Genomic DNA, 13,130 nt, shown 5'->3' with positions numbered 1-13,130 from the left:
AACAAACGAAATGTGTTTCTGGTCACATATGAACAGAAATTCTTGACGTTTTAATGTGTTTTAAATCAAACTAACAGTTTTTTGTTGATTTTTTTGTTACATGTGGCAGACCACAGGCGCCTCCATATCTGTAACAATATCATAATAACTCGATGAGCTGTCAAGCTTTTAGAAACACTGGATTTATACTTTATCTTATTTTTCAATTCCTAGTTTGCTTGGTAACACAGTAATCACATAAATCAACGAGTAGTGTTGTATTTCATTGTTTACTGTATATTAACTTTTACCATAACGGTCGTCTTTAATAACGCGTAAGAACTCGCCTTAAACAATTTGCCTTATATCCGTATATCCAGATAACATCGCTGAGAATAGTTTTCTTTACGTGTGTCTTGGGAAACATATAATGCTAGTTCCGTACCATTATGTCAGTGTGTAATTTAGTCATTATGTAGTATCTATAAAAAACACATTTTGTTTAGAATTAGGCATCCGTAATGTCGATTAGACATATGGTTCAACTCCGTGCATTGTTTTTTAACCCATTACTAGATATACACGCCTTTTAAGATTTTGAGATGTCCCCTCGTTGCCATGGTTACAGAAAATTTAAGACTAAACATTTTGCTACAAAGGCAATGGTCCAGTCAAAATTTGTGGCAAGTTTAATTAGTATTGAAGCAATTTTTATAATTAAATAGCAAATTGAACTTGTAACGGGAGACTTTTCAATGAAAACAGCCATTTTTCACAAAATGCTCATGCAGTAAGGGTTAATTATATCAAACATGAGTTCGTGATATTTCGACATTGATCGTTTTTTTCCGTGTCTCATTTAGATCACATAAGATTCGGTATCATCAAGAGCAGTAAAAGCTTGCTATTTAACGACTTTTATATTATGTATAGTATACAAAACGAGACGACTTTTAAATCAGCAAAATTCATAAAAATGATTGATTGAAAATATTCCTTAAATATGAAAGAAAATAGAGTATAATAGTATAAGAAACCAAAAAGGCAGGGTCATTACACCACGACATCCACCTGATATTATATGACCGTTTATTTTAGCAACGCTAAAGGTTAAAGTCATTTTTGAAATGACACAGCAGACGAGTTATTTTTCGGCAAATACCGGATGTCTCACATATATAGGAAGTTATCGTGTAAGCAAACAGCATACGACCGAAAAGTGTACCTACGCAATGCTGTCCATTAAAGTCATCTTAAAGCAATCTTTGCTGATTTTGTTAAATGTGGCTGTTATATGCCGTGAAATTTGCCCTTTGATGTTTTCTTTCATTTTAGTAAAGAAAATCACAAAATGATACCAACTATCATTCAAATATAGAGAGATCATATATTACAGATCATATATATAAACCAGATGGTATGAAGATTGATAGGGGCATTCTAATAAAATATTTTGATGATATTAAGTGCATATATAAGTTAGCACCGAAGGAGATCCCAAACTAAATAAACATCACACAAGCGTAGATAGTTTTTCCAGACATAAAGCTTCCACGGCTAGTCGTTTGATGTTTTTGACCAGTATATTTATCCTGGGAAAATATATCTCTCTCTAATGACTTACATTATAAACAAACTACATGTACTTGAAATAATAGTTTGTTCACTGTTTTGTTTATAAGATGCCAATTTAGAAAGTATTAAACAAGCAATTGGGTTAACATAATAGTAGTTATATCTACACATTTTATTTTCAGAGTTTGTAAAAATAAAATAACACAAATATTATCTTTTGTATATTATTGGTGTAATTCTTTCTTATACGAAGAACCGTAAACTTTTAAACAAATCTTCATAAGAAGAAACTATGAAAATAGGTCCATCCTGGTTTATTTATTTTCTCATTCTTACGGGAATAGTGATCGCAAAACGATCATTGAGTAGTTAATATAAAGGTGGTCGGACATGTTAATATTGTATAAGAGCTGTTTTAACTATAGGTCAGAAAAGCCAGCTTTTAGTATATTTTTATATATTATTTATTTTTATAACGGTGTTAATACTTACATATTCCTATGATAATGCATTTTTGTTATCCTTTCCGTCAAACAATGTCACCGTTTGTAAACAAACGTCCATTTATTATCTCACTTTTTATTTTCATAACATATATCCGAAATACTAATAATCCGAAATTGGAACACCTGGGCGGAGAACATTACTCTGTTGATTTATCTGATTTAAATTTAGATTATAAAGCACATTATCTTGATGTTTATATACATATTTCTAGTTTTAGAACCAGAATTTTTGTCCGATTTATTCCATCACACTCTAATAATCCGTTTTATAGTCAATAGTCTAAGATAGCGTACTATTGGTTTTCTTTTTAAATATTTTTGCGTATATTTATTGTTTCCTTCATCAGTTAAATGATATTGTTTTGATCATTCTTGAAACGATTTAGGTATAAGATATAGTTCAGTTATAACTGAGATTTCAGACTACAGTCGACATACATGTACAATATCCATCATGTCAATATTCTGATTACATAATCCGGGGCATCAATGCCTTTCAAATATATCATTCTGCAAAAAGCCTCTCATCAAATATAATTCCTGGATACGTCATAATGTTCATGTCTAATTATAACACGCAGAGATATAAAATCATTTTTAATTAAGAAATGTAATGGAAAAATATTCCAAAAACCATGGTAACAGTAACAAATATTCAAGAGATAAACTCCCCGATTTTTTGTGTGTGATTAGCATACAATCTTTGCAATGTCTAAAACTGATTTTTGTTTCAAGAAAACAGGTTGAATGCTTTAATGTGTCTTAAAATAAAGGTTATTCGATACAGTCTAAGGGTAAACGTGTTCCTCTGTAATGCCTCATTTTCTGAAGAATTTGTTTATATTTCAGTGATAAGATTATACAAAGTTCTTTAAAAGGGGCAATTAATCATCTCCCCCAGCTGAACGTCATCTACGCGGCGTTCTGACGTAATTATCGTCTGCTGATATTACATGTTGTAAGAAATAATCATATAAAACTATTATTCATAAACGTCTGATTTCTTTAATGGCAAAAATTGTTCGATTTAAAGGTTTTGTGTTACTTAAGAAAACAATCTACATGTTCACTGTGACTGCAGTAATTCATTGATGAATTGTAACGCCATTAAAATTGTTCGTATCAAGATTGACTTATAATTCATTTATAATTAATCAATATAAAAATAACTTTATTATCATAAAAATACATTTATATTTATTGCACATGTTTTTTTTGTGTCTAACAGCTCATAATTTCTCTAAAAATAAAACATATCAATCTTCAAGTTAACAGATAAATCCTCTCCGGAAACTAACCATATTGTATAAATATTTCATTCTTTCATCAGATAATATTCAATAAATAAAATTTACAGTCTACGGCTGAGCCAAAATTAACTTCAATTTATAAGCCAAGTTGATTTTAGAGTTTTGAAAAGAAACATATGTACAGCAGACGTTTGATTATCTAAATATAGTACTTTTTTTTTAAACTTATATAATTGCGTTGAAATATACTTTTCATTTCTCAAATGTATAAAAAATAATTATGTTTTCTTTATTGGATTAAATTCAATTTTGAATTACATTAAATATGTGTAGTTTTGTCTTAAGAACAGTTTTAAGCATTATATGTGTAGAAATTATTCTGTCCCTCCTTGTAGTTCAACAATGTACATGTAAACACAACACCTTGAGTTTTTTTTATTGTCATTGCTTTCTAAATAGATAATATCATCCCATTACACTCTTCCAGAATAAGGCACGATTCTACATATTTATATATTCCTTAAAAAAGGTAAACAAAAACACAAATACACTGAATTGGCATAACCTTCATTAAAATACTCAGAAAAATAAGCGTATAATCTAAACCACCAAGCTTAAAATATCACGTTTTTTTTCCTCTCGAGTTATTTTTTTCCGATTCGTATCTCGGTTTGAATTGATATCTGAATTCAATTAGAGTTACCGGTATATAATACACGGAGGCTTTGATTATTTTTAATGGCAAGATGGTACCAGATGTTTTATTTAGTTTCTCGGGTAGTTAAATTGCTGGTATTGGAACAAAAAAAGCATACGAGTTTTTTTTGTCTTAAATGATGTGTAATAGACTCAATAGTTTTGTAGAACGTTAAAGTTGACACTGTCTCTATAGATCGTCTTGAGATACACTTTCAAAAATTATTCCATTCATTTTAAATTATCAGAAAATAATATATCCACTTTCATGATAAGTTTTTTTTTAATATTTAGCATAGCATATAGTAGTGTTGACCATTTAAGCACAGCATGTCAAGTGTCAATTTCGATACACGTCCTTTACTTACATCTAAAATACTTCAGTTACTTTTTTATTCTTTAAATTAAACGACGTAAATAATACACAAATGTCATGCACCTGGCTTCCTTTCAACAAACAATTTCATGGATTTTGACAAGACCGACTTTTACCATAATATTTTTTAAAAAGCCAAAAAAGCAAAAATACATTTTAGAATAATTTATAAACCTTAAACAATATTATGGGTATTTCAATGGAGTGACCTAGTAACAATTTTTGTAAAATTACAAAAACCTTTAAGCTTTGTTAATGACATGGTCGTTCATGTTTGCACAGGAAAAACCGGCGAGCCAAAAGCATTGAACATGTGCTTATACGGAATTTTAATTTGTTTGCAAAAGCTAGCGGAATTTCAGCGACTACAAAAAGCCCAAAAATTGTGTTAACGCATAACCATAAAGCTTTCTAATACAAAGCATGAAAAGCGAAGACCTGAAAAATAAGATTATTCTGAGAGCATTTTAAATATAACGTATGAGTAATTTATACATAGTGATAATTGCGCCAAGAAATAACAAAACACTGCGCATGTGCCATAACCTATTTAAAAGTTATTTTTCTCTTTTCATCTCATTTTTCTTGATTTTACTCTATATTTACAAGAATAATACTGATAAGAGAATCTTTCAATCGTATGAAACGTATTTTTCTATTTTTATGTCGTTGCTACGCGAGCATTTAATATCTTCTACAATCTATGAGATATAGAGAAAATTATAACTCGGTGGTTGCTTCTGGAGACATTAAGAGTGTTAAATGGTATTGAAACGTTACAATTGGGGTAAAGATATAATTTGAATCTTATTGGATGTAGGTACAAAAGAATAGTATATGAATTAAGCATTACATCCTAGGGGCTTAGCATGTACAATGTTTATATGAATTTGGGGGTATATTTGAGATTATTACAATTGTAAGATGAAAACTTGGTTAAGGAGTTCAACATGTATAGGTGCCAATATCTGGAAAAAGGGTGATCCCCCGGAGGCATTAAAATCAGCAAAATTGCATGAAAATTGCAGACACGTGTTGACTGAGTCTGTACATGAGGTATAAAGAAAATGTGCAACATCCCTCACGCCCCCTTGCACCGGTTTTTGATTAAAGAGTCTCTCCTTTCTAATATGTTAAATATCAAGACGATTGACTTGCTGAAACATGAATTAATTCTCCTTTACCACCATGCCTGCACATCCATGCAGTCAATTACTATTGGCTGACCAACTTGATATCTGCATAATTGATATTGGATAGTTCTTAAATGGAAGTTGGACAAGTCAGTTTTAGAACTGTAAAATTATACACCTGGGCGTAATCAACTTATATTAGCAATTATGATAAATTATGAAGATATTTAAACCTATAATTGAATTCATCATTATGATTAGATGATTAACTAATTGCACTACTGTACCATTCTATAACTACAACTACCAGTATCTTAGACTATACCAAACTATACACAGTATGGTAAATAAGAAACATAACTACCGTACTTTGATTAAATCATCTTCTAGTCATATAACAGTTAAATAAAGGAGGCAATAGGGATTTCCTTCTATTGACCAAGATAAGCCCAATTAAGTGCGTGCAAGAAAATGGTTAAGACGTTTAACGCAGCTATATTTCCAAAGACACCAAAAGAAAATACTACTTGTGGTCTAATGTATACAACATTATACAAGTAATGGTAAAATATATAGGTCAATTAACTAAAATTATTAGATTATTGTGCTAAAAGTTAAGAGAACATTGTTTGAAAAACAGTATAGCGTACATTGTGCCAGTAATTGTCATAACACAGTGCTAAAGAGTCATGAATGAATGATGATATGTTAAAAATTAAGTTTATGGATATTTTATTCAACTTTTTCTATTACACGAGAGGGACCCAATCTCGAGAAATGCGATTAAATGTCAATAAGCAAACTGTAGAAAATAGACTATTGTCAAGAATATTCCACAAGATACGATTAAGTAAATTGTTCCTGGTTTTATAAGAAACAAGTTCAAGTATTAAGATATAAAAATCTTTCGATTACTTTACAATATTTGAGATACGTTTGCCATTTGTCCAGTGTATATCAATGTTTAATTATTGCTGAAAACATTTGCATGAAAATAGACATAACGTTAGTTGTAACGATCACGTGATCTTATATAAGTGTTCCTATGATAATGTATATAATAAATGTGTGAATATCTTCCTTCGTGTCTAGCCTTTACCCCTAGTGAAATGTAGACAGTAGTGACTTTTCTTATGCCAATAATGTGTCTATGACATCATCACAATTGTTGCAAAATAAAAATGTAAAGTCAAGCATGTATTGCATCACATTCATGTCGGCAAGAACTTGACCTCTGAATACAAATAGTTCTTATTGTTGACTGACACAGTCAAATAATTAATGTATACTTATCATAATAAACAAACCATGCAGACTTAATCAATTATATATATTGTGAAATAGTTTCCGGTTTGACCGCGGTCACATGACTAGATATAATGGAAAACAGGACTTCTTGGTCAACGCTCAAAATATATACCTAAAATAACTGGTGTCAGAATTATTCTTGGCTTGAAATACAATGATTGCACGATGTTCACAGAGCATTATGTCAAGATCTAGTCCAAAAAAATCTTATTAAACTTACTTGACATATTATAATCCAAGCTGCTTTCTCTAATGCTTACGTTTGAAAGTGAGCAGAAAATACTTCTTTTATTATTTTTACATCATGTGGTGCCATATGACATCTGTATAAACTATGTAAAGCTAAGCTTGCGATGGATGTAAAAAAAAAAACTTTTGCTATGAAAAGTGTCTAGCTTTGCTATGATCAATGTCGAAGACACACACATATTTCCAAGACAATAACATTTTGTAATAAACCCGTTTTTGTATTTTTCGAACCGAACTAATTTTACATTAAATTGCTCCTTTGACATTCCTGAGGAATCAAAAGATTACTGGGGAGCCCCCTAGTTCTCTACTAAACTATGTCTCTGATGATATTAAGTGAATACATGACAGCATTTCAATTTCAACGTTTTGAACCAGATTCCAGTTTTTTAATCATTATTGTACAAATATAACAACAATTAAAAAATATCATCCGAATATAGGTCAACTTGAAATCGGCTAAATTTTGAATAATTAACATAAAATGTCCGATGTATTTTGAAAGAGGGGGGGATTTAAGTTTAGTTAATATGTACAACGATCACCTCAAACTGATAATATAGCTCTTAATTATGTTATTCATATATTTATAACAAAAAAAAAAAAAAACATTCTATTTTATACATGCCACTTTCATTTTCCAAAAAACGAAACCCGGAATATTTTTTTAAATGAATAAAATTGTAAATGTAAAGATATTGCAATTTAAATTTAGAATTTATCTTACTTGTTAAAGTAATTTCCATCATATCTACCATAATATGATACACACGTTCCTTGTATATTATGTGATGGGTTGTCGGTGATGGGGGGGGGGGGGATTTTATATATCTGCTAGATTAGTGTTCTGTGAGATCTTAATTAATCACCTTGGAGTATTACAATAGAAATAAAGCGGCTTCTGTCAAGATAGATGGTAGCCAATTAGAGAACAGCCAACATTTTGCTCTTCATCAAAATATCCCACAAAATCCTAACAAAGTCTGTTTGCCTAATATCCTGGTCAATGTAATCATATTAATATGTTTTGATTTACGTGTTTAAAAGTTGCAAGTACAAATCTGATCTATAAATTAATTACATTTCCGTATTTTAATATCTGTAAATAATTGCACATCCTTTTGTCAAGTAAGAATATTGATTTATTTATCTTCGTCAGTTCGTCTTCATGACTCCCATTGTAAGGGCAGATCAGTGTGCATGCTTGTGCGCATGCGTGTCAGGAAATTAGCAACTTTCATTTATGTTGTATTTCTGAACTGTGATTCTTTCATAGATATTGGCATGTATATATTTTCGCCATCAAACTAAAAATGTCATCTAAATTAAAATGATTCAGCACGTGCAGTCTAGAGGACATTTGTATTCTATAAGTAAAATATATGAAATATGTAAACTTACATGCTTGATTATTCAGTCCAAGCGTTTCCAAGCCTGCTATGTCATAGAACGGGTACTCATTACATCATAATGTTTTCACGTAATACAAAATAAACTTCCAGAATTGGAGTATATCACTATCTAATGTCCTGTATATCATAATATAGATGAACGTGAATGTCAATTGAAAACAGCACGTTATTCACGTGATATATTCCCTTATAACAACAACATTCTGTGAGCTCTCTACTGTAAGGTAAACTATACATTCATGAATATTAAAGTAATCAAAATTGAAAACTCATATTATCGTAAAACGTATGTTACCAACCACAGGTGGTTAAAATTGAAATTTATTTTCTATAATAAAGTACATACAACTAGGAATAAAATCCGTTTAGCATGCGGTATACATTCCGTATAGTTAACCGTATAGTTAAACAACTGTATTTAAGATCACCAGGTTTTCTGCATCACGGTTTCTGCAAGTCATTAAACAGTGAATTCTGTAAAATCTAACAACTGCAATTTGTCATAAATTATCAACATGATACCTTTTGTTCGCAAGCTCCTTACAATAAAACTCATATAATAGTTAGCTAAAATCACACTGGGTGTCGTCTGCTGTCGTTTATATACATCTATACAAATGTATTATATTACATGTAAGCAGATTGCATTTACAAGTGTTTTTCGAAGACTGAAATTATGTCCGACGTTCCCTCCCATATGTTACATTAATGCACTGTAAGATTGGCGTAAGACAATAAAAGACCGACTTAATCCGAGTGTTGATTTCTACTTATACTAAAACATTCTAATCCGAGCTGTGATTTGTCGTCAACGTTGCTAAACACGTTAGTGTAAGTACTGTCACACAAACTGTTGCATTTAGTATGTAGTTTTGGAAACGGTCCTTCGTGCAGTGAATTTTGATGACGTCATTTTCTTTCTCCTCTAATGCATCTATAGCTTTAACCCATAACCAATGTATATTTTAATATAGATTCAAGCTATTAACCAATTTCAGAGCTCTTCCAGTTACTTTTCACAAGTATTCAAAATAATAGGAATATTGCCAAGAACCTATTGTTACTTTTATTGTTTTCTACGTATCAAACACTCAGTCAGAATGATTCACATTTAGGTATATCTAAAACCCAGTTATGATTAATTTCCATGATTGCAAATAAAACAAATGTTGAAATCATAAATTAGAAGGTAAAAATCTATCCATACTAGATAACAAACGCGCTAATTTCACATGTATTTAATCGTCCAGAAAGCACTAATCTCGGATTGGCAGTAAATATCACTGCTTGAGACATATGATGGACATAACTTCGGATTGCTTTGTAAAAGATGGTAATAATTAACGTGAATCTATGAATGTCTAATGAGCATAATAAGTTGCAAATAGCCAGAACGGTTTCTAGTTGTTACCCCGAGTATTGACGGTAATTACTGATGTTAAGTGGTTAAGACATGAACTATTCTGGGGGTCCAGTTTACTGTCCAAATCCATGTCTGAGTAATTTTGCCAGGTCTTAAACTGTCATACACTACGGTGTATCTGACGTCCGTTTATGTTACAGGAAGTGAAAGACGTTTATGAAAAACACCCTCTGCTACCATTCGACCTCTAATTAAGTACGGCCATCTTATAGTGAGAAAAATAATTGTAAAATCATGATTTACTTTTTTACGTTAAAGAAAACATGTTCACTTATTGTTGTAGTAGGACTCCGCCACTTCAGGAATTTAGTAAAGGTAAGTGCTAAAGTTCTATGTGTGTACAACTTAGAGTATAAACTAACATGAAGGACGTGCATCTTTAATAAGATTTCATCTCATTTAATTACGTAAAACAGAATACACATACCAAATAAATGTTCCAGTCGGTAAATTTTCAAACCTATAAGCATTTTTTGGACTTCTCGCGTATTTTTTTATTTCAATGAAAATTTTTAGACTTCTCGCGTACTTTATAATTTTTACTCACGTAACGTCGTAATTTCTATCACGTTTAGGATAGAACTATTTGGCACCATTGTTGACAATGAGTACGATGTGAATTATAATACTGCTTTAATCGCCCTTGATTTTATTCCAAAAAAACGTACTTAAATCTCTAAATAATAACAAAATGAAAAAGAAACAAACATAGTATAATATTTAGTATATAAGCAAATGGAAAAATTAGAGGAGGAAAAAAGGTAATGGCAACTTTAATATATGTCTTCTTTTTTTGTCTTGGTATTTCCCGAAAATTGCCCCGCGTCATTAATTATCTGTAAGATTTTTTCATGAGTTTCTCGTGGAAACAACGGCAACAATGAAGTATTCTCTTGGGTGCTCTATATCAAGTAAATCTTCTAGGAAAATAGAAAAAATATGCATAATAGGCGAGCTACTGTAGCCAATTAATTCAAATAGATAGCGATTATGCATTAATTAGTATGGCTGGAAGTAATAAATGACGTTTAACGGCAAAAGTCTCTCATGTTTTGTTTAAATGTCTCTCATTAACACAATCACTTCCCCCTGCTTTCAATAAAACATACAAAATTATAACTTTAGTTATATCAAAGAAAATACGCTATTCAGTTAATAAGTAAAAATGTTCATTTAAGTGTTCAGCCATTCCAAAAACATTCTGCGCAGAGGCGTATAAATATATAAATACATACATACATATATACAGGAGTAATAGTTTCTCTAAACATGTAGTTCTACACCTAATAATATTTCTATACATTGCGTGCTTGTAAGTAAAAGTACATTAATTTTAATGATTTGTAAATTTCTATAGTTTTAGCATAAATTCAATATAACAAACATTAATTTAATTTAAAAGTTTACGGCAAACAGATGTTTGAAATGTGTTGTATTACCTATGGTTCTGTTTATGTTGAAATATTTACCGTTTAATAATGATGATTATCTATTTACACGGTGGTTTGAAGTATATTTTACTCCAGGGATTACGTACTCCAACGCATGTTCAAAATGAACCAGAAAATTCAAAAAGATAAAAATACATTATAGATTTCACAGTAGGTGTTTCTCAAAAACACCCCACATAAAAAACGCGTAATCATGCAGATAGTTATCTGACATCTACACGTACTTACGTGTATAACTGTACTAAGCTCGAGCACTTGAAAGACGTCAATTAAAGCAGTGGTGATCACGTACATGTATTTGTTTTACAATCTTTGTTTATCTTATCAAGTAAGAAAACTGTCCATTGTTTAAACATCTGTACACAGCACTTCAGTTTGTTTCCCTACTTTACCGAAGCTATGTGACAAGGTAAATTCGCAAATCATTCCTTTGAATAGGAAGATTAAAGCGATAACCAGATTCCTTGCGTTAGGATCATATACATTGTCTGTTAATAATCCTTTGAGCAAGACGCATAGATTACATATTATGTATGTATATTTAATTACATACGAACTTGTTGATCTCCAACAACATTATATCTTTTTCTATTGATTTGAAATAAAGCTTTGAAATAACAAATGACGACTTGTAAATGTTTACGTGATATTGCATTCAAATAATGAAACTAATGCATTGTAATATTGCATAGAAAATAAATTTGTATAGAACAATGTATTGATTACATCATATGTACACGTTAAAAGAAAATTACGATCTGTGATCTGTCATATCTATTTCTGTCATTATCTAGTTTTATAATTAGACTTTTTGATTTTAAGTAAATATCATTAACATTTCTTTCTCAATTAAACTAGAAATGTACATGTATCATGTATTTCATTATAAGCATTTTAATTTTATTCTAAGTTCGTACTGTAAAATGGCTTCAAACGTTTGTAATTATTATAAACTTATAAAGTAGAGAAGTTGGAAACTGAAGTAGTAGGGGGTCTTTTTCATTCTTAGCTTGTAATGTTTAAAAGCGAGAAACATATGGATAGTTTAGTTTGTTACAAATTTGTTTTAATTCGATTTTGTTGGAAGCTGATTTAAACACTCTCAAATCCGTTTTTTAACCAATCAGTACCAAGCAATGATTGTAAAGTTACTTGCTCAAGGAAACAACGGCTTGCCCCTGATGGGGTTTGAATCCACGCAGCCAACAATCGATAGATTACAACACATATGGATTTCATTTTGAAATTGAAACATCTTGTGATGTAAAAAAACCTTGAAAAATAGGTATTTCATTTTTAATTGATATAAAACATATGTCTTTATAACTTGTAATGTATCAGCTCGAAGCGTATGTATTTCATTTATAGTTTTTAATATAAGAGAAGACAGAAACATATGTATTTTATTCTAAGCTAGAAGTGAAAAATAAACTAGAAACATACGGGTAGGTTTATATAAGTACGTTTTTTTGTGTAAAACGTAATATACCCCTTATTAAAATGCACACGAAACATATAAATGTTATATAATATATATATATACACTCATTTACTTTATATTCTAAGCCTTAAAGTATTTTTTTTTTAATTTATCGTTAGATAAGGCCATGTGGTAATAGTTTAAGTAAAAGTTCAATAAATTTCAGAAGAAACTTTAAAGCTTACATCAAAATCAGAAGCGTATTTAAAGATTCACACTTTACACCACAAAAAACCAGTATGCAGTACAGTATAAAGTTAGGTTTGTTTCCGACTGAACAAGTATGCAATGT

At 30.4% G+C, this 13,130-nt stretch overlaps 1 protein-coding gene across 8 annotated transcripts in view; it reads right to left on the bottom strand.

Annotated features, from left to right (window-relative positions):
- LOC132724139 (innexin unc-9-like) overlaps nucleotides 1-13,130 on the bottom strand; it is a 160,423-nt gene that overhangs the window by 13,124 nt on the left and 134,169 nt on the right. Inside the window, exon 1 of one of the 8 annotated variants that reach the window (XM_060708958.1) lies at nucleotides 8,474-8,653. The exons of the other annotated variants lie outside the window; for them this stretch is intronic. Within the exon in view, the coding sequence (XP_060564941.1) occupies nucleotides 8,474-8,475 (2 nt within the window). The 5' untranslated portion in view covers nucleotides 8,476-8,653. Of the gene's footprint in view, nucleotides 1-8,473; nucleotides 8,654-13,130 lie in introns of those variants that run through there. 8 annotated transcript variants of the gene reach the window in all.

Source organism: Ruditapes philippinarum, unplaced genomic scaffold (genome assembly GCF_026571515.1).
Source record: "Ruditapes philippinarum isolate M1 unplaced genomic scaffold, ASM2657151v2 ctg674_1_1_1_1, whole genome shotgun sequence".
NCBI lineage: Eukaryota > Metazoa > Mollusca > Bivalvia > Venerida > Veneridae > Ruditapes > Ruditapes philippinarum.
This window is presented reverse-complemented; position numbering and strand designations above follow the sequence as displayed.